The 23,393-nt window shown below is 41.7% G+C and overlaps 2 protein-coding genes across 2 annotated transcripts in view; both read right to left on the reverse strand.

Moving 5' to 3' along the window:
- The window catches only part of GRIN3A (glutamate ionotropic receptor NMDA type subunit 3A), a 145,349-nt gene that overhangs the window by 17,761 nt on the left and 104,195 nt on the right, over nucleotides 1-23,393 (reverse strand). The window contains exons 5-6 of the mRNA XM_031450120.2: nucleotides 23,078-23,193; nucleotides 14,990-15,141 (exon numbers count right to left, since the gene is read on the reverse strand). Coding sequence (XP_031305980.1) covers nucleotides 14,990-15,141; nucleotides 23,078-23,193 — 268 coding nt within the window. The remainder of the gene's footprint in view (nucleotides 1-14,989; nucleotides 15,142-23,077; nucleotides 23,194-23,393) is intronic.
- On the reverse strand, nucleotides 2,213-2,725 carry PPP3R2 (protein phosphatase 3 regulatory subunit B, beta). The gene has a single exon (XM_031449579.2). The coding sequence runs from the start codon at nucleotides 2,723-2,725 to the stop codon at nucleotides 2,213-2,215; it is 513 nt and encodes a 170-aa protein (XP_031305439.1).

Below are 23,393 nucleotides of genomic sequence, written 5' to 3' on the forward strand. Positions count from 1 at the left end.
TTCAAAAGGAACCAACAGGCCTCCTGTCTCCCTTATATATTCACCTAATGAAACAGAAGGAAGAGGGGAAGGGAAGGACCTTAGTAGAGTGAACATGTTTGCTCTAGAACTTACACGTTTTATCTTTTTGAATCCTCAAGATAACTGCAGGATGGACCCTCATTTTAATAAGGAGAAATGACACAGAGAGGTTAAGTAACTTGCTCATGCTCACACAGATAATATCACAGACTGTGATAAAAACCCAGCTGTAACTGAATCCAAATCCAGGTGTATCTGAATCTCTGAACTGCTACCCTCAAATGGGGTATAACTCTTATTGCTACAGGGTTGGGAGCATTTACATTAATCCATTTTTTTTTAGGACTCCACAGGAAATAAAGGGGCAGGGCTACCTATTCTTTGTGGTTCATAAGTAATTTATCAAATAAAAAGTATGGCAGAGTGCCGTGGTAGATGGGTGCTCTGACTGTAATTAAATTTGTGAATTTACTTGTCCTACTTTTTTTTTGAGGGGGTAGAGGCAAGATTAGCTACCAGCCTCTTCAAAATATAAGGATAATAAATCTTGAAACGAATCTTACTTGTCCTGAGAAAAATCACCTGGGTTTTGTCCTTTGGCTAAGTACATGTAGGGAGGGCACGTCTTGTCCTGGTATTCTGAAAGCCTTAAGCACCTTCTACTGGGACTGATCCACTGTGAGAAACAGGCCTGGTGGGAAGTGGCAGACGTTGGGACCAGTCCTGTCCCAGCTCCGCTGAGGAAAGCCTGTTCTCTGGGAACTGACAGTAGTAAGTGGGACCTCAAAGAACTGGTAACATCTAGGGTGCAGGCATCAGTGTAATTACTGGTACACTGGCTCTCCAAAACAAACAAAACCAAAACAACTCTGTTTTTGCTCTTTTCCATGATGCACTACTCCCACCACTGCTGATTTCAAGCTATCGACATGACGTCGCTGTATGTGGAGCTGGGGAGGGATGTGCATGCTTTGGCTCTCGCCCAGTGTGAACAGGCTCCAGCATACAGCTTGGCTGCAGGTTTTTTTTAGGGTGTGAGGGACTCTGGGATGACTGTTACATTAGGGAAAAGGCTTCCCAGGATGAGAAAGCTCTCAGCTGCCCTGCCAGGTCCAGGTCTGACTTTCAGAACTAAGCTTTGCCAGTGAAGACAGCATCCACCTTTGCTGCAGAGAGGTGCCTGTCCATCTCTGCACCTCTTGAGTACCAGGAGCAACAGCACTTCAGCATCCAGGGGAGACTCCACTGCAGCTAGAATCTTCACCGCCTCTGCCTATTGGAAAGATGATTCTGAATCTGTCCCATTCTGTCCAACTGGAGTGGGGCTGAGTATTGGAGGTGAGAGAACTTTCCTGGAAGTTCTCTGCCCTGTTTGAGTGGAAGCCCCCTTAACGAAATTTAATACTGGAGTGGGCAGCCAATTCTGAAAATGCACCTCCACGGAGACCGAGAGTTAGGTTGGGCATTTAGTCCCGGCTTTGTATTTCTTACAAGAGCCCTGAGTTTCTGTCCTGAACATCTTCTGTTCAGGAGCTGGAGCAATGAAACAGGAGGAGCCTGACAGGATTCCTAACCCCCAAGACATGCTCAGAGATTTCTGGATGCACCAGGGGGATTGGGCTTTGGCTTTAGAAAAGGAAAGATGGGTGTTTGTTGCCTAGAGAGAGGTGATTAAAAGATGCTCAGCCAAGAGAAATATAGTCATCCCTGTTGCTACAATTAGCAGTTAACAACCTGTCAAAAGACACCTGAACACCACAAGTAAATGGAAACAGTTCACCTAACACCTGATTTGAATCGTGCAATTTTTTTCCATATATAAAGATATGAGAAGTAAAGGAAAAGATGTACATTTTCTTATTTTTGAACTTTAAAAGTTCTTAACTCTTTATAGTTTAGTCTCTGAATCAAAACAAAGACAAAGATGTTCATAAAATTCATTTCCGTTTCTTTCCCCCACACTCCCTTCATGTTCTCCCCTAGTCAGGACTCAGGGTGATACCATTACCCTGAATCACTGACAGCGGAAGAATTAATAACTGCCGTAGTCGAGGTTGGTGTTAGAAAATGTTGCTTCACAAGGAGAAATACTTCCCAGCAGGTCAGAGAGACAGCTGCTGGGCCTCTTGAGCTGATCTTTGAAGAGACAGAGAAGAAAGAAAAAGTTGTTGGGTGGAGCTCTTAGGAAAGCTCAAAAAATTGCCGCCAACTTCTTGTGGACTTCCAGGCCTCCGACCACAGCACTGAATTCCTGGAAGGATATTTTGCCGTCGCCGTCCTTGTCCACCGCGATGATGGTTTTGTCCACGAGCTGCTGCAACTGCCAGTCTTCCAGGTTGTCCCCCACCATCATCTTCAGCACCTGGAAGAGCTCCCCGTTGGAAATGTAGCCGTCTTTGTCCATGTCGTAGATGTTGAAAGCAAACCTCAGCTTCTGCTCCTCTTCTCCCCTGACACTGAACTGGGAGGTCCCCAGGATGAACTCCCTGAAGTCCACCTCTCCGTTGCCGTCAGTGTCGAAGATGTCGATCACTCGCTGCACCAACGGGTTCTCCTGCAGCTCGGGCAGGGACATGAACTCCTCCACGCTCAGGGTGCCCGATTTGTCCAAGTCCAGCTTCTTAAACCGCTTGCTCAGCTGTTTAATTTCATCTTGGTCAAAGTGGGAGCACATCTCCACCGGGTAACTGGTCTCATTTCCCATTGCGGAGCCAGCTCACAGGGTAGGAGGAAGGAGCAGGGACGGTGGGCGCGCGCGGGGCTGGAAAAGGGACCGTTGCGCTGCCTGGAGGGGTCGGGGGCCGGGTGGGGAGGGCTCGCGGGACCCCCACGACCTGTCGAGAAAATAGGCGGCTCTGGGAGCCAGGCGGGGCAGTCGGGGGACGAGTGGAGAGATGCGAGAGGAGGGGCGGGAGAGGGGAGCTAAGGTGGGGGGGGGAGACCGGAAGACAGGGAGGAGAGAGGGGAGCTGGGGAGGTGCTGTAAAGAGGCTAAGCAAGGGGATACCCCCTTTCTTCCTTCTCTCAGCACTTTAACCCTTATCTCTCTTACTATTATTTTATCTTCTCACATCCTCGCTTTTCCTTTTTGTGTTGGAAAGGAAACTCCAAGGGGGCGGGGCCGCAACTGCATTCCTCACCACAGTATCCCCAGCACAGTGTCTGACAGGAGTCTGTGCTTAAGATACGCGGAATCACTGCATGAACTGCACTCAAGGACTCTTGATGCTCATTTGCAGGCCTTGTGCCAGGTAATGGGATTTTCTGTGGTGAACAAGACACAGTCCCTTGCAGATGACTGGATAAAGAAGCCGTGATACACACACACACACACACACACACACACACACACACACAATGAGTACTACTCAGCCATAAAAAAGAATAAAATAATGCCATTTGCAGCAATATGGATGGACCTGGAGATTGTCATTCTAAGTGAAGTAAGCCAGAAAGAAAGAAAAATATCATATGATTTCAGTCATATGTGGAATCGAAAAAAAAGACAAATGAACTTATTTACAAAATATAAACAGATTCACAAACATAGAAAACAAACTTATTGTCACCAGGGGGGAAAGGGGTGGGAAAGGATAAATTGGGAGACTGAGATTTGTAGATACTATTATATATAAAACAGATAAACAACGAGGTCCTACTGTATAACACAGGGAACTATGCTCAGTATCTTGTAGTAGCCTATAATGAAAAGGAATATGAAAATGAACGTATGTGTTCATACGTATGACTGAAACGTTATGCTGTATACCAGAAATTGACGCAACATTGTAAGCTGACTATACTTCAATAAAAAAAGAACAAAAACAAAACAAAACAAGGCAAAACAAACAAAGACAGTCCGTTGAGAAATCTAGTTTAGTAAGCGGTCTGGCTTTTAGGATGTAGCACTATTTGCTCTGTCTCTTTATCATGTATATTCAAAAGGATCAAGAGTAATATGCTTGATTTTCTTTTGTAGTTCTGGGATGGCGTTTAATATGAGCTTTGGATTATACCGTTTTCAGTCATAATGTTTCTGTTTAACGACTGTGAAATCTTGGACAGAGTTACTTATCTGAGTCATCATCTGCTTATCTGTAAAACAAGGATATGACTGCTAACTTACAGCATCATTTTTAGGATTAAATGAGATAGAATGCATAAAGTATTAGACTCAGTGCCTAGGACATAGGTCCAGATATGGTAGATGTTATTATTATTGCCTAATGGAGGCTTGCCTAGAAAATTCTAATAGACTGTTTGCATATATAGACATTCAGATATACTCAACTATTCATTTGTTTTCTGCACAAATATTTACTGAGCATCTACAGTATGAGAAGCATACAATAGTGACCTAAGGCTGTCTCTGTCCTCATGGACTTTGCCATTTGCAGGGAAGATGCACATTCACTAAACTAACATGCCCCCAAACGTGCAGGTGAACCTGTGTTGAGTGTTATGGATCAGAAGTAACACAACAGGAATCTGATCTAGTCAGAAAGATGAACAAAACCTCTCTTGAGGAAGTGATGATTGAGCTGAAAGAAATTTCAAGGAGAAGCTACTGGATGTTTTGGGCAGGGATGAGTGGTCCAAGAAGAAAGAAGTCCATGTGCAGAGGGACTGGGGCAGAAGGAACATATCAAGTGGGACAAACTTAAGGGTCAGTGTGGACAAAACAGGGAGGTCAAGGGAGAGCGTGGTATTAATTGAAGTGAAGAGCTGGTCTCTCCATGCCTTAGACACTGAAGAAAGGGCAACGTGTATCAATCATTCCTGTAGAGGGCATCATTTATCCAACTCTGTTTTGACATAGGAAGCATTGAGGGCATCCAGAGATAGTCCCTACTCAGAGAGCTTACCGACTGCTGAGTGAACTGAGGCATTAGAGAGTTGTGATTAATTTTAGCATAAGATGGAAAATGAAAGATGTCATCAGGGAAGGAAGGACAAAGAGCTGTAAGAATTCGGAGAACTGAGAAATTGCTGAGAACTTCCTAGAATTCTTGCTGGGAACACATGAAGGAGGACTACCCGCCCTCCTCCAAGAAGTAGTGTCCTATCCTGATGAAGATGAGCAGGACCAGTACTATAATCATAGACGTGGGAAAGGGAGTGGGCGGAGATACCAGCAGCTGGTTTAATGCGGCTGAGGTACAGGAGTAAAAGTATCCGAAGGTGAGCTGAAGAAAACCAGACCAAGGAGAATTCTGAACGTTTGGTTAAGACATTTGGTTTCTAGAGAAAGCCCAGAAGAGTGACCTAATCAGAATGACCTAAAAAGATCAACCTGGCATTGTGAAACATGAACTGAGCAGGGGAAGAGGCTGGCAGTTGGTAGCAGCTAGCAAAGAATGATGACTACGCATGTTTGTCTGGAATATAAGAGTCTGAGCTAGGCGGAGAGTCCCTAGACATTAAAGATGAGGTGTTTTGGTTTGCTGAGCTGCCATAACAAAGTACCACAAACAGGGTGGTGTTTAAACAGAAATTTATCATCTCCCAGTTTTGGAGTCTAGAAATTTGAAATCAGGATGTCGGTAGGGCCATGTTCCCTCTGAAACCTGCAGAGGAATCCTTCCTTGCTTATTCCTAGCTTCTGCTCATTTGCCGGCAACCTTCTATGTTCCTTGGCCTGCCGTTGCATAAATCCACCCTCTACCTTCGTGGTCACGTGGTGTTTCCCTGTGTCTCTGTCTTTGCGTGCTAGTTGTCTTCGTATAGTGACACCAGTCATGTTGGACCCCCTCTATGACAGCATGACTGCATCTCAGCTTAACTAATCCCATCTGAAATGACCCTAATTCCACACCAGGCCCTATTCTAAGGTACCAGGGGGATCAGTTCCTTAGGACTTCAACCTGTTTAGGCCTGAAGTCTCCTTGGACAGAAGGATAGAGGGAGGAGGCAAAGATGAGACTCCAGCACTAGCTTTCCTGGCTGACCAGCCCTGGCTTGGATGTTGTAGGAAATCATCCCTACTGCGTGATGAGATGGGCACCCTGCCAGGGCTCCAGGGCTCCCCCATCCCCGCCCCCGACGATGCTGGCTTCTTATCATGTGCCGCACCAAATCCTATAGACTCATGGGAACAACTGTCTTCAGAGGAAATGTCTGGGCCATTGCTCACATTGTTAGACTTGGTTAACACCATCTGTGAGAAATTAAAAAGATGGCTTTCTGGTATTTTGTGACACTGCACATCTTAGCCACTAGATGGCAATGTTTATACGTTTCCACGCTTTGTCTTTTTCCAAGCCAGAATCTTCAGAGCCTGGAGGTACTACTTAGCACTGGGAACAATTAGGAAGGAGTCCCGTTTCATGTGATTTCCCCACAGATTTAAGGGTATGGAAATCTGAAAAAGTGGGAGGAAGACTGTCTCTTACAATAGTCTTAATCATTTTGAGCACTGTTTACACCTTTTAGTTGCACAGCAAATAATGTTCATAAATATTCATGAGTTCACTGAATTCCACCAGGGGAAAAACAAGGACTATTAACAGTACATGGTCCGGGGTATAACTAATGCCCAAGCATCTCCCGTATATAAAAGAGGAGCCCCTTATTCCAGGAGATCTGTTTATTTGGTCATTAGCAAGGGTGAAGGGGGGCAATTGCTGGAATTAATTTTCACTATCAGAATTTAAAGTTCTGTCATTTATAGTAACCAAAGAGCAACAGAGAAGCAGCCCTAGTTTTGTGACTGATACGGGGTAAGGAGAAAACAAGATTAGAGAACTGCAGGTCTCTAACCTGTCCACCCAGCACCCTGACTTTGAAATATCATTGACCATATTTAAAGAAAATAGTTACTGTTTCTTTAAGTGCAGGCTAATGGTTTCTATAAGCCACTTCCATATTTTCCCACTCAAACCTAGGAGCTGAGTTGGAAAAAAGGAATAACATGATACTGTAAAAGCTGATTAATCCAGCACATTGAAAGATAGAAAATTCCAGAATCATGTATTTTTCAAGTTGTTCCCAAGAAAGCCTTCCATTCTATAACATGTAAGTAATAAATAAAAGGACGTTTATGTTGGAATAATAAGATGCTTCTGCTTCTTTTGGAGATGGGTCCAGGAGTAATTTCTGTAACTTCTTGCATGTGTTTATTATTTACCAAATATTTTTTCTTCTGTGTGCATAGCTCTATACTCTGGGAAGGGGGAAGGAACATTTGTTAAGCCAGGTGTTCTCCATAAACTATCTCAATGAATATATTTTACTGCTTACAAGCACACTCTTATTACCCCCAGTTTGGGGGTGAGGATGTGAAGTTTTAGAAGTTTCACGGCTGGCATAGACGCAGCGATGGAACTGGGAGCCAAACCCTGGTTATGTCCACTTCCAGAGCTGAAATTCTGTTTTTCCAGACTGCCTTCCACACAGAGACTAGAAAGGATGTGGTCACCTTCACAGAGGTAACAGGGGGCTACAAGGCAGAACACAGGAACAAAAGCCTATAATTTACTCCCAGGTCTGGGCTGTGGCTGCATAACAAGTGGGCCAGGGAGGGTGGCCACCTCTAATTCTATAATCCCTGAGGAGGGCACCCCTAAAAGTACATGGAGTCCTGTCGGTCCAGCATGGTTGGGTGTGGTGTCTCTGGAGGGTGGGGCCAAACTGCATTGCTTATAATTTCATGCCTCAGTATCTTGCTCATGCTGTGACCAGAGGGCTCTTCCCTCCACAGGGGGTTCCCTCCTCCAGAAACCCTTCTCTGATTCCCTCTGTTCTTCCATGAGTGAACCATGGGCTTGCCCGTGTCACCATTCCACCTTGCATCTTCTCCTGCTGCTGTCCCTGTGAGGCGTGGTCTAGGGGTCCACGATGAGCTGCCTGTGAGCTCTGTATTCATCTCTGCATCGGTTGTACTTGGTGTGGGGCTGGCACACAGGGGCTCAATATATTTTGCTGACGGATAAATGAATGAATGGATGGATGGATGGATGGATGGATGAATCTATTCTGGTAGTGGAGTAGAAGAAGGTGATGCCTTTCTGAGCCTGGCCTCCCTTTCCTCATGCACAGTTCCACTCCACATCATAAAAGGACACACGTACAGCTTTGTGTTTCTTCAGGTTTCCAGAAAGCTCTACCTGGATAGGTTCCACCTGACCTTATGCGTGGCTTAAATATTAAACTTAATTACCTAGGCTATTCCAAGGGAAGCACTCAACTGTCAAGGTGGTTCCTGACTTAACACAGGTTTTCAATTTAAAGCAATCTACAGTCATTAACTCTCCTTGCCTCCCCATAACTTTCATCAGGTTGAATAGCAGACGGGGACATTTTAAATTGAAAAAGGAAGGAACAGGGATGAGAGGGGCAGGAGGCTGTTGAGAGGTGACCTAGTTGTCAAAAGCAGAAAAGACTGCATTAAAACCCACCCGTCCCCCACCCACATACCATTCCATTTGGGTCTTTAAAGATAAACAGAGAAAACTGACAGGCTTCTTGACGTGGCTTGTGTGATCTATTTGGCTTTCAGTGTATGGTTAACTACCTCATTCTTCCTCCCCACAAAAAATTAACAGGGGGAAGGATGGATCTGCCATGAGAAAGCTCCATCTTCTCAGTGAACAAATATCGGTAAGTTTCACACTAGATGTACGTTTCAGTGGTCAGGGGCAGTGGTCAGGGATGGAGAGCCCACACTGGAGGTCAGTCAGTTCACCAGTCTCCTCTGTGTCCCAGGGTCCAGGTCTTAAGATAGTTAGATCAGGATCCCTCTAAATGCACCTGCTTGAGAACCACAGCATTCTCTAAGCCAGGCATGCTGCACAGTTCAGTCTGAAGGGCAGGAAACAGGTTTATCAGAACTTAGTGATTTGCTGAAGGTCACTCGGTTCATGGCAGAGTCAGGACGAATATGATAACGACCATCCTCTCAGCACCGACCACACATCAGACACTAATGCACATTCTCTCTGTTCCTTACACCAAGCCCAATTGTCAAATATCGTCCTCTCCATTGTGCAGAGGAGGAAACTTAGAGAGGTTAAGTACCTCGGGTTCGTGCCTTTTACAAGTGCATATTTTGACACCGTGGTTATTTTTACATTTGCACCTCTACAGTGCTAAAGACAAACCATTTAAACTTCAGCTTAAAAAATTTACCTAATAGTGAGCTTCACAAACATCTTCACTCCATCCCTGCCCTGTGGCCCCATCCCTTATTGGATGATGTTCAGGAATGGGGATGCCAAGGATGGATAAGATCAAGAGTGAATTAAAAGTCACGTTGGGGTTAGTAATGGGGTGAGGTTAAGGACTGAGTAAATTCAGGGGCAGGGTGAGGGTCAAGTTGAAGGTGAGGTCATGGATGGATGAAATGGGGCAATTTCCTAATGTGTACTTTCCTTAATAATTAAAAAACACGGAAAAGCATAATGGTTTATTTTTACACTGTTCCCAAATTTACTTCTCCTTTTCCCTACCCCATGTAAGTGAGGTCTCTGGATTCCTGAGATAGCACTCTCTTCACTGCAATGTTAGACCTCTTGCTTAGTGCATATTTGTTTCCCTAAGCCCTCAGTAACAACGCAAGGAGACCCATGGGTTCAGAGGCAGAAAACCTTGCAAGAAATGGATTCAGCTGAGGCTCAGAAAGATTCAGTAATTTTCCTAAGGACATAAAGCTGTCTCCTTACAGTAATGGTAGAACAAGGGTGGTCTGACTCTCGAGACCAAGGTCATTCCAGTGACTTGGTTGTCCTCTCTCCTTCCTGATCAGTGTAGGGCATGATCTCCCTGCAGGATGGACCTCTGCCTGCAGGTGCAGACACTGCACATTCTAGATGGTCAGGCTGCAGGCACTCTTCCTTGGCTGGCCCTATCCCCACATTCACCTTCCATGAGGGGCTGTGCTGGACATTCCTTTGACCTTCCAGGTCCACTCTCCACCTCTCCCCATCCCACTTTGTGCCCTGGGGAGGTCCCCTATGGACCACACTGACAGGCTTCCTTGACCTAAGGCAGTGGCTGAAGATGGGAGGGCGGCAGGAGACTAAGGTCAGGTATTTACTCCTGGGTTTCTCTTAGCCAGGTCACAACCAAAGGCTACGGGTCTTGTTAGAGTGCTGTTTCCTGTGCCTCCTTGGGTTCTAGGGGTGGATCTATCCTTTTTTCCTTTGAGCTAAGGGGTGGTAATTGCTCCCTCACCTTACCTGACCCGGGAGACTGCACTGTTTCTGTTGGTTTCCTTAATCCATACCCCTGCAAATAGTTTCTCCCCAGACTGTTTGAGTGTGCTATCCATTCCCAGCCCAAACTGCTTCCTCTTCCTTCTTTACTATTCCCAGTTGGCTAACACGTGCACTATTCAACCCATTATTTAAAGGAGACTTTCAAAAAGAGGTACCATCATATATCTTAATAATTCCTTGAAGAATTGGGGGAGTTTGCTAAGCTGTGATCTGCTGCCTTCCTCTTCCTGGCTTGCAAATAACAGATTTCACAAAACTGTTGTCCTGGAACTAGTAAGTGATTGAAAAAAAAATTACAGTTTCTTGCTGAGTCAAAGGAAACTGAAGGAAATTTAAAGCTTGCCATAGGTTTTCCCCACGGAATGTACCAACAATGAGTCTACTGTGGGCAGAGGCACAGTTGTGCTAGGAGGATGGTGAAGAAGCACCTGAGGTCGACGTAAAATTCCTCTCTGAAAGCTGCAGCAGTCTGGTCTGCAGAATTGGACCTGAAATTTCCTAGGTGACTCTGGGGAGCAGATAAAGCCCTAGAACTGAAAAAAAAAATGAGTTTATCCTCCAGAGGGGCTGCAGCCAGACAGCTCTGGGCTTGCCAAGAGATGGGAGGTGAATAGATCAGTGTTCTCACAGAGGACTAAATATTAATGTCCAACTATGAGAAATGGGTAGAAAAAAGCATCTTTCATGTCATGTTACCAGGTGCCTGCATATCATTCATTAGCCAAATGAGTCTTTTTCTTGGAGTGAAAGGGTGTTTAATTACTTTGTGGCAGCATACATAGACTAGGACTGTACCTGGAAATGGGCTTCCTCAAGAGCACCTGTCGGGAGAGGCAGCCTCCAGAGCATACCTGTTTCTTCTGTACTGTGCTCGGCACCCACACCCGCCCCACCCCCAGGGCAGGGAATGAAGGAGGAGGAATATGTTCATTAAACTGCCATTTTATTAACTCCTCACAAGAAGCCACTGAACAGATGAAGAAGCCGAGACTGAGGCGGGTTAGTGGTTTTCCCAAGGCAAGTGGATGGGAGAGACAGGCTTCAAATACTGCTTGTCTGATTTCAAATCCAGTCCCAGTTTCTCTACACTAACAGCCCAGCCGTACAAATGTCAAATGTATGACATTTGAGGCAAAAGGGATGGCAAGCAAAGCACTGACAAGCATGCTTCCTTCTTCTGACCTTTCCTGGGAGAAAGCTTAAACAAACAAACAAAAACCACCACCACCGCCACCAAAAAGCATTATTGGAGACTCAGGGATCGAGCGAAGGGAAGTCGGGCAGGTGGAGGGACTTCACGGAGGAGACCAAGCTCAGCCAAGTTTCATTTAGGACTAATTTCATTTAATTACATCGTACCTTTGGGTTCTGTGAGGGTGACGTCCTGCAATTCTGTCTTAGGTTGTTCAAGACAAAAGTGCTAGTCAGCGCACAAGGATGTGCACCACTGTCTAAATGCACACAGGTGAGCATCACTGTAAAGCAGTTTGTTATCGCACAGACCAGACTACGCTGTGGTGCAGACCACCATCCCTGAGAAACAACAGCTCCACATGTGTTCACAACATCCCCCAAGGCCGGGGGTGGCCTCTTATCTCTACACATACAAATGCTATCAAATCTTCCTACATTTTTGTCTCTGAAGTTCCGATTAAGGGTACACCTCTCTTCCATTTTTATTCCCACCTCTCTCATGCTTCCAAATCCAGCCGACCTAGAAAGTGCGTCCGGGATTGTTTTAACAATCATAATGTGATCTTGATATCACCCTCTTATCCAACTGCTTCCAGCTCACTACATGCAGAATTTCCCAAATGCCTCTCCTCTAAATATGGCCCATTAAAAAGCACGCTTGAAAAAAAAATGTGGAGTATTTTGCATGCATCATCTGAGCAGTTTATGGCTTTTGCTGAGTATCTGTTTGTTTTTCAAAATCTGTTCTTTTTTACCCACACTTAATTTGGTTTTGTTTGAAATTCCTGATAAATCCATACAGCCCTGGAACAGTTATGTTGAAACCTCAACATCTTTAAGAATGTAAGTGACCTTGTGGTTATCAAATTTGGTTACCATACCTGACTTCATCTTCATCACAGTCCTACAGAGTAGATGTTATCATGCCCAATTTGCAGGCACTGAGGCTCAGAATGGCCAAGTAACACGTTTTCTATCACATGGGCTGTGGGGTTCAAACAAGAACTGTCTCCAACACAGGGAGAGGAAGTATTAACGCTATATACTATAATAGTATTATTTACTATTTACTGTGCCAGTTTTTTTTTTTTTTTGGCTAGGTCTTTCCATAAATAATCTCTTATTTTCAGAACAAAATGATAAGGGAGTTTTTATCATATCCATTCATGGATGAAGAAACTCAGACTTAAGAGCAGTTAAGTCATTCAGTTGTCAATTAGTCGAGCCAGGATGCAAGTGCCAAAATGTACGGCTTCACATTTATCGTGCTGTGTGTTAGATATTTCACACTGGAATAAATTTATTTTTGTTAGTGGTTGTTAGTCTCCAAAGGTATGTTCCCCTCTGCGTACCTAGGTGGAGTTAGTTGAGTCTGAAGAGCCCTGCACCCTCACACTTGCCCTTGGGAGCCAGACGGTCCCTCCAGCTGATGTCTTGGTTTGATGGTCTTCTGAAATGGCACAGCCTACAGGTGTGCTTGTGATGTGGGAGGTGCAAATCGTTCCGTATTGCTGGCTTTGGTGACATGAGTGGGAGGCTGATTTCGTCTTGTGTAATGTCTGTCAACTTTGAATCACTTGGAGATTTTGGCTTGAGTTAACTATGGTCACAACGAATGGTAGGAAATGCCAAACAATTATTGCTTTGCACAATTTAAGCAATTGGGTGGTTTATTTTCTTGGCTGAACTAATTCAGCTCACTAGCGTAAGCCCAATTTTATTTATTTTTTTTTAGGAAAAGCCATGGAAATATCTTCAAATAAAGATAAAAATGCTTGCCTTACAGGGTTGTAGTGAGAACTAATGAGTTAATGTCCATAATACAGTTTTTGTCACATGGTAAGAAACAGCATGCTACCTCCCTAATTCCTCATTTTCCTCTCTGCTTTCTTTAAATCTTGGCTCAGTGACCATCTTCTCAATGAGATATAAGATGAGATTATAAAGGAAGATATGATTCAGATTGCATCAGGGACTAGGGAAAGGTTCTGAAGATGGGAGATTTCAGCTGGGAGTTTCTAATGAGAAGGCATTAACTGGGTAAACGTCAGGGGAAGGAGGATCTGGGAAGGGGAATGCAATAGCATGTGCTCAAGGCAGGAGAGCCACTGGTGTATCTCCATCGGAAATGCCCATTGTCGTGGGGGTGTAAGGAGCCAGGACGAAAGTGACATGAGATGAAGATGAAGAAACAGGCAAGGTCAAGTTCCACAGGGCACTGTAGGCCACGTTCAGCATTTCAGATTGTGCCCTAATTAACACGGGAAGCCATCGCAGGCTTCTAACGTAGGATAGTGATCTGCCATGTGGAAAACAAATTGGAGAAAGGCAGGCATGAAAACAGAGAGACCAGTTAGGGGACTTCTGCAGTGGTCCAAGGTGAGGGATGATGGCTTAGACTAGAGCGGTAACAGTGGAGATGACAATAAGTGGGCATATTTGAGACATGTTTTACAGAAGGAAAAGATCTGGCTTGCTGATGGATGCAGAAGGTGAGATGTGGGAGGCAGTGAGGATCCCTGCCAGTTTCTGGGATGAGTAACTTGATGGACAGAGGTGCCATGACCCAAGATGTGAAGCACAGGAGGAAATGCAGACTTAGGAGAGAAGATCAAGGGTTCAGTTTTGACAAGGCAAATGTGAGATGCCTGTAAGATATTCAAGTGGAGATGTCACATAGAAAGGTAGATGTATGGTTCTGGAGCTCAGAAGACAAGTCTGTGGTGAAATAATACAAACTTGAAAGTTGTTGGCAAATAGAGGCTATTTGAAGCCAATATTGCTGGGTTTAGATTTTTTTTTTTAAATGTCAGGCCGACCTTGTACTGCTTTATTTGGCTTCTCTTTTAAATACTGGAGCCTGTGGTTCTTGTTACACCTTTTAGTCTCCTGTCTTAATCATCTAATTTTCTGGCTCACTTTGCAGGTTTCTTTCTAATTACATCACAAAGGCAGAGAACTGCAGTAGAAAGATGGAGGTTCTGACTATCTGTGTGCCTTGGGCAAATCACTTAGGATCTCTGGATATTAGTTTCCCAACTGTAAAAGAAGGGTTGCTTTCATTGTGAAAAATCTAGGATTTGTAATCTAAGAATTACCAGTTATAAGGTAATATCTATTTCTCTAAACCCACAAAGGACTCATCCCTGGACCTCTGGGAAGTTGGTTTTGATTAGATCTTCAGGATATCCTGCAGCCCACATCATGACCAGCAATTATTTAAACCAAACACTGTTAACGTCAATCTCAGAGACTGCTGTTGTAGTTCAGAACAACATTTCTTCTGCACTTGTGGGTATAGTATATAGGGAAAGAGCAGAAATTCAGACATTTACTCATCAAAAACAGCATCACAGTTAAATCTAAGACAGATTCGTCTTACTGGAGATTCCTATAGAACAGGTATGCTTCAAGTGAAGGTAGGAGTAATCCAAACATCATGGTGAGTCCCAGGAGATGTAAACACCTGGATTACTGACCACAAGACATAGGATAGCATTTCGCCATGTTCTTCAAGGTAAAGCTATACAAAGCATCGACATCACAGCAGTGTTTTCTTACCTCAGTGACAGCGAAACTTCTCTTCCCGCAGGGAACCACCTTGTACCACTTGTCATGCAGCACGTCCATAAACCCATGTGACTTGTATTGACTGATCAGCTCGGATATATTGGAGGTCAGGGGAGAGCTGGGAGGGAGACCAATGCCATATCCTAGAAGAAAATAAAATCTTAGATGAGTTTTTCACCTGACAGTTTTCTGAGATGTTGCCACCACGCTTGTGCGATGTTGCCGTCAGACCTGGTAACAAGGGCATGGTGAGCTTTCATCAGCTTTCCTTCAGAGGACTCAGAAATGTCCAAGGTATGATGACTTTGGATTCGCTGTCTCACTGAGTAAAAGAGATGGGTCTGGAAAGGAGAGGAATGAGCTGTGTATGGTGTACTAGGGGCACACTGTATCCCAAGGCCTTCTGCCCTTCCCTTCAAGATACTTCTCAGAAGCCATCTTTGAGGTCTTTACCAGGGCTAGGATTCCCTATCCACCTCTCCCAGAACCCCTCCTCTGGATCCTAAGTACACAAAATTAGATTAATTATAATCCCTGGTTTATGACATACTCTTGTTATCAGCCATGCATGACCTTCTTGTACTTTTATTTATTTATTTTCTGTTTTATTATCTTTTAGATTGAAGTATACTTTTTTTAAATTGAAGAATTTATTTTTTAATAACAGAATGAGACCATGTGAATGTACAATATTGCATGAGAACTAAAACATCAACAAAACTTGTCAAAAAAAAAAGTGTGATAATACCAAGTGTTGGAGCAAATATAGATCAATACGATCACTTATACACTGCTTGTGGGGAAGCAAATTGATGTACCCATTCTGGAAAACAGTTTATTACTTTGTATAGTTGAAGCTTTATATGCTCAAAGACGAGCAATTCTAAGTACATTCCTAAAGAACTCCTCCACAACCACACCAGGAGATTTGTACAAGAATGTTCTTCGAGGCATTGTTCTTAACAGCAAAAATTGGAAACAACTCAAATGTTCTTTGACAAGAGAATGGGTAAATAAGTTGCGAGGTATTTACACAATTGGGATTTTACACAGTGTGAAATGTATGAAGTAGAACTGCACGCAGTGACATGGATGACGCTTAGTAATACTGAGTGAAAAGAGATCAGTCCCAGAAGATTACAGTGTGAATCCACTGTGTGAATGTAAAAACATTCAAAAACAAAACAGTATAATTTTAGGAATTCCTATGTATGTGCTAAAAGTATGTGAGAAAAAAATCAAGGACATGATAAACCAAATATCTAGGACAATGCTTATTCAAGGTATGCGAGGCAGGGGAAAGGATGAAGGAGGAGGAAGAAGAAGATGTACTTTGTTATCAGTCTGATTAATTGGCTTGGACTCTGTATCCTCACTTGGTGTGGGGCTTTACTTGCCTTCCAAACTGTTAATTCACTGCTGATTTCTTTGATGAACCATGTGAAAGAACTAATTAACTAGTCACATTTGTCTTTAGCTATTGGATAGCATAGTCAAAAAAGGATGTACTGCCCCTACCCTCAAGGTGACTGAGGAAGAGAAACTGAAAACATAGCTAGTTCCTTTTTTCACATATAAAGACTAAAAGGCTGTCAAAAATCCAAAGATATTTCATGGAAACAAATAGTTGGTATAATGATTCCATCTCACAATTTATATCCAAAGATACTAGTTGTTGTTTTTGTTTTAATTAAAGATATGCAAATCCTTTTTATAAAAAATGAGGCTTAAGATAACTAATAGAGAGGAAATAAATAATACCAAAAAAATTTTGCATTTTAAAGAGCTGTGTGTTATTTTTTTCCCCTGATAATTTTGTTTGTTCCTTAACAATGGTGAGTCAAGGAAATGATGACAATGTCAAGAGCGTGACTAGAATTTTCCATTCAAAGAGCTATTTTGAGTGCCTGTTTTGTGCCTAGTAGTTCTGGTTTGAAAGGAAAGACTGACAATAAAAGACTTTACACGGGGCAGCCTGTTCTGCTGATGTTACCATTAAACAACACTTTAAAAAGATAATGGGTAAGTATAAGAAAGCAACTGGTTTTCTTTAGAAACTTTTAATATTATGAATGCCATTGACAATTCAGTTGCACAGACATCCATTCAGTAGCTATTTACATGTCAGGCACAATACTAGTCATGTGCATAATAACAGCCACTGACCAACTAACTCACACATTTGTTCATTCACTCAGTCATTCACTCAACAAACATCTACTGAGTCAACAGGCACTGTGTTAAGTGGCTGGGATTTAGTGGTGAGCAAGGGAAATTCGGTCCCTGCTGTCCTGGAGTACAGATGCTCTTAGGGAGATGGATGTTAAACAATGCACCACGTAACAATTATTTCATTACAATTGAGATAAGCACTTGAGGGAGGAGAACTGGGACATATACAAACGCAGCAGGAGGATGTGGAACTATCTGGTGGGTATGTGGTTGATGGTCAGAATAATTAGGCTGGTTTGCTGAATATTATTCCTTTTCTCCCCTCCAGGCAATAATTCTTCAACAATTTCAATTTCTAACGCTTATGGAGGGCTTACTAGACACAGAGTACTGCTTATAGTGAACTTTTTATGTTTATTACCTTACCCCATTTTGTAGATCACGCACTAGTCTAAGATTGTGTACTGGATTGTGGTATACCGTTCAGTTAAATCTCTCTGGGGTTCTAGTAATGAGAACTACAACATACTGAGCCCTACTGTGTGCCAGATACCATTCCACATGTATCTAACCCCTATAAGAACCCGTGCAGAATATGTGTTTTTAGAGACTTAAGGATTGAATAAGTAAATGGCCCAAGGTCACACAGCTCATAGTTGGCAAAGCTAGCAACTGAAATTAGGTCTGGTTGAGTCTAAAACCCATGTTCTTTCCACTTCATCCATTAAAGCATGTGACCAAGGCAAAGGAATACTTGACCGATTCCTCCCCTTCAAACAGGCCCTGTCACTACAGTCATATTGATGCAATCTCCCCAAACCAGGTGATGCAGTAAAAAACCACAATCGCCTAAACTGGTGGTTTGTTTTCAGCAGACACATCATATGCAGACTTTGTTTATAAACATGTTAATAAGTTATGTAAATATAGTGTTAAGCACAGCTCCAACTGGTTATATGATTATACATAGAGGAGGAAATTAACTAGCAAAGACCCTCCCTGACTATATTGTTTCTCTTAAAAATTCTCTTAAAGCCATTAATTCCAGCCATGGTTAGCATAATCATGGCAGAACTGTTTTTGTTTCTCATTTGCTAAGCATTCATTGCACTCCAAAAATATGTGAATGCTGTTCTGTCCCAGACACTCCGCCAAGTGTTGAGGAGGTTACGAAGTTAAATTAGACACTGAGTCTATCTATACAAAGCTCATGGTGGCACGGGGAGGTGAGGCAGACATAAGTAACTACACAGCATAGTAGGATGTTATAGAACTTCACCTGAGAAAAAAAGATAGGTGAGTCATAAACTCAATGAACGTAAGATACAACGACTAGGATGCAAAGAGGAGGGTGAATAAAACTGTGGAGTTCAGAGGAGAGAGAGACTGGTACCAGGTGTGAGGATGAGGAAGGAATCTTTGATTCTTGATAGTGGTTATTTTGCATAGATGAGACAAAAATACACAAAAAGGTTTAAAAATCTGAAATTAATACTTATGATAAATTTACATATTCTAAAAATAGAATTTTGGCACTATCACAAAAGTATTAAAATTCCCTAAGGGAAAAAGCTATGCTGAAGTTGCAGAGTCATTTATCAAAAATCACTGCATAGGAAATAATAAATATTAAATCACTCCACTCCATCATGTCAAGGTTAATTTGTAATTGACCACTAAAAATTGATTACCATCCTTTTAGATTTTCTGTTTTAATACAGATATTAAATATTGATATTTTAATAACTATTGGAATTAATAATTATTAGCTAATTAAAACAAACTATGCATATGGAACAAGGGGAGAAATAGAACAAAAAAGTTATGTGGTAATTAGAAGAGGTATTTGTTAAAAGACATACAATCATTTTTACTCAGAAATACAAAATAGTAAAACTTGAAGGTTTCATTTCTGTCCTCTTTATCAGTTGCTTTTCAAATTTGACTGTGTTCATTGGTCAAAGAATTCTTACTTTTAAATGGCTGATTCAACTTAGCAGCCCAAGTTGCTTTCATTATCATTAGAAGTGTGGCTTTGCAGTAAAGATGAGGTTGACTATTTTGTGGCTGATGGATGAAGCAAAATGAAATCCTTCAACCCTAAAGATGAAGGCTTCAGGCACCCTGGAAATTGGATACAGCTTAATAGCCCAAGAGAACAATTTTCAGAATAGAATCCTGATCTTTTCCCTGTGGATAAATCAGCTTTACTCAGCTAGGAGTGGTGGAAATATATTTTGGCTAGCAAATGTATAGTTAGAAATTCATAGACTACAAGAAGCATCCTGAAATGTGGTTGAAAAACAGATATCTTGAAAATAAGATCTTAGATTGGGTTAAAAAGCCTTCGGGAAGAAAGAGTAATTCAGTCTTGTGATCTGCCCTTGGAATACCAAATTTAGTTACTCTGGGGCAATGGTTGAGAACATACTGGAATAGTCCCAACCATAAAAATGACTTTAAAAATGGGTTTCCCTTACCCCCAGCATATCAAAGTGGAGAGAGAAGTGTGTGCTGAGATATATGAAGGCTATCCACCCTGGAATAATTTTTTGGTGAATTGGTCTTAATCTATTAATTCAATATACTGAATAATAATAATTTATTGGGCACTTACTGTGTGCTTGCATATGCTTTACATGTATTACTTTACTTCATCTTCACAACTCTGTCATAGATGTACTACTCATAAACCCATTATGCAGATGAGGAACCTAAAGGTAGTGACTTGCCCAGTGTAGCACAGTTAGTAACAGCAACTCTATTCTAACCCAAGCACTCAGATTCCAGAGTTAGTGCTCCAATCACTGTATTAAATAATAAGTGGAAAGCAAGTTAAAGAACAAACTCAAAAAGGTCACAAATCATGACTGTGCAGTTTCATTACTCTTTCTTCTCATTTAACCTTTACTGTCTGCTAACTCCAGTGCATACATTTGGGATATATAATCATTTATCTCAACATTTTCTTTTTCACCAGAGCATACAATATGTCTTTGTGTCCCTGGTAATATAGTATTTATTATGACCAAGACTTTCCACATTCTCTTGAATTCATAATAGTTTTGGTTTACTGCACTGAGGACTCATGAAAAGGCTTCAAATTCAGTGTGGATTACAGTCTCATTTGCCTCCCCTTTACCGTTTAAGCCGTAAAGAAACGCAGAATGGTGCACTTCGGAGGGATGTTCAGTAGTCACACTGAGTTGGTGTAATGTCAATACTATATAGACTGAATGTACATTCAGCACGAAGGAATCAATGGATTTAGGTTTCCCTCCTAAGTTTCCAAAGTCATTTAAGCACTTAAGAAAGTGCATGCAGGCTTTAAGGGTGCTTTTTGATTATCTACACTAGTGAGTGAATTTTAGTAAGTGAATTAGGTACTTGTTTCAAATGAGTTATATAATAGGCAATACATCATTTATTACATCACTGTTATATGCCTTGCATTGTACTAAACCCTGTCAAAGGATACAGATAGACATGAAATGTTCCTGTAAGCTAAATGAGTAAAAATTGTTCATAAATCACTTTTATGATATTTTTATGCTTACAGTCTAATTCATTAATAATAAAGTCCACACTTTTGTAAGTTCAAAAATCTAAATGTTGTTAAAGGAAAGCATATAATATTTTTTAAAATTTCATAAAGAGAGAAATATTCCCTAAAAATCTATGAGGTTAATTTTTATTTTTAAGTAGCAGTCAAAATTTTTACTAGTATCTCTATCATGTTTGTAACTTATAAGTATTCTCCTTTTGTGTTTTACCAAGTTCTGTTTTTAGGTTGCAAACTTGTTCATGGAGGCAGTATTAAATTAAATTTTCTGATTTGCACCTCACCCAGAATAAACCAGCAAATTTTTTTTTTCTTTAGAATAGGCCAACAACGATGAGAATGTTCTCTCTGTTCAACTCTGTAGTCTTTCGGCTCTCTTGCAGTGAGAGCGCTTCCATGCGCCATTTTGTATTTATGCCCTTTGAAAACAATGTGGTGTCTGGAGATGTTAGGGACTGCAAGACACTAAGTCTCAGGAGCACAGATGGAAATGTAAACAGGAAACCAGTGGGGAGTTAATTGTGTGGCATCTGGCACTGGGGTCTAGCAGAGGCAAACAAGCCATTTCACCACTGGTTTTTGACAAGCTAGGGTTTGCCTCCTGAAGACAGAGGTGGAAAATAGAGTCCCTCATTCTTTTGCCCACTACAAATGATTTATTGTTAACAGCTGCTAATGGCAAAAGGCACCTCAATTACCCAGTGAATCTAGGACAGAAAAAAAAAAGTAACACCCCTTCCATATCCCCAGATGCCACCAAAAATGAGAATTTTTCCATGGTTACATTAAAATGAGGTTATATAATGAATGCTCTTTGTTTTTCTAGTTTTTCTTTTTCTTTGCTTTTCTTTTTCTGCCTTGGAGTCTCAGACTGCAGTCTTTTATTCATATATATGTATAATTGAAGTGTAGTAAGTTTACAATGTGTCAATTTCTGGTGTACAACATAATAGTTCAGTCATACATGTACATATATATATTTGTTTTCATATTCTTTTTCATTATAGGTTACTACAAGATATTGAATATAGTTCCCTGTGCTGTACAGTATAAACTTGTTGCTTATCTATTTTATATATAGTAGTTAGTATCTGCAAATCTCGAACTCCCAAATTTATCCCTTCCCACCCCCTTCCCCTCTCTGGTAACCATAAGTTTGTTTTCTACATCAGACTGTAGTCTTAATAGAAGATCACTACCACTAAATCTCTCTTCCTGAGTTCTATTCCTGGTTCAGGTGGAGGTCACTTTGCTTGGACCGGAGATTGATTTCTCTTAGGAGAAGGCTCAGAGAAACAGCATCAGTGGCTACGTTCTCAATCATCACAAAAATGAAGACTGAAGTAAAAAATTTGCTGATGTGCTCAGGGAGACAGAGACCAACTGTGGTTGGAAAATTGAAACAAGAATAGTCTTTATATACTAGTTAACATACAGGAAAGTACAGTTTTCTGGAAATAGGACTTGGGCTCCGTCACGGGATTGTTTCAAGTCAAAGTGTTTTCTGACAAGTGAGCATGGCTGTCTTGAGAAGCAGCATGTATTGTCAGAGGAGGGAAGCTGGGAATTGGGAGATGTGAAATTTGCTGGTTCCAACTATCAGCTCCATATATCAACTGTTGTCCAGAATGAAAGGAGCTACTGACAAAGCAATCTTTCTTTGGTCCTGAAGTTTGATTGATTGGTTGAACAAGTTGGAAGCAAAAATTTACTGCCAGTGGGGAGAGACGGAAACCTGAGGTCCCAAACAAGGCTTTGCTTAGGACTCTTAGAGGTTACTAAACTACAGAAGTTGATTTTTTTCCCCCACTTATTTTCCAACTAATGGAAAAACATTTATTTAAGGAACATGAAATTTGGATTCTAATTCCAGTATTATCATTTAATTGTGTGATTATGAGAAAGTGATATAATGTCTGTGTGTTTTCTTGTGGATAAAAACAAGTAGATTGGACTAAATCAATTCCAGCTGTCAAACACATTCTAGCTTTAGCATCAGCTTCATTAACAGGATTTTGCCATTAGAAAATACAGATCAAATTAAAACCAGACTCCCCACTTATTACACTGTGTCACCACTCCCAGATACCTAAAGCAACATCATTTGGGTAATGACGATGATGTTTTTGGTTGTTGTTTTTCTAACAATTGGATAAAAATATGTGGAGTAGGTGAACATTAAATACTTAACTTGAGCAACTGAATAGCTAAGTGCTTGTGAGTTGAAAACAAAAACAAGGGAAGAAAAATAACTCTTTGCCTCTGACGCTGGCATTTCTGACTTGCTAAGTTGGTACACTCAGCACATCTCAAGAGAAAGTGAATCAAGAATGACTGATTAATACCTTCTATGGCAAATGGCTTCCCCACGGTGAGAAGTTTGCAGTCAGCATCTACTGACACTTCATAATCCAGGAGGGCTTTGTCCATGATAAAGGCATCTAGTTTCACTGGATCATTCCTATATTTAAGACCAAGAGAAGAAAAGTGAAAAAAATGATCTATTAATAGACTCGAAACACTAAGGTTGACAGCTAGCTTTTGTTTAGGGAGCAGAAACCTGGAGAGTAAGGGCAGCATCGGCTGGGTAGCTGCTGACATCTCACTGACCTGCAGAGAACAGACCAGAAGAAACAGACACTCTTATAAGAGAACGTGACA

The sequence above is a fragment of the Camelus dromedarius genome, chromosome 10 (assembly GCF_036321535.1).
Source record: "Camelus dromedarius isolate mCamDro1 chromosome 10, mCamDro1.pat, whole genome shotgun sequence".
NCBI classification, from domain to species: Eukaryota; Metazoa; Chordata; class Mammalia; order Artiodactyla; family Camelidae; genus Camelus; species Camelus dromedarius.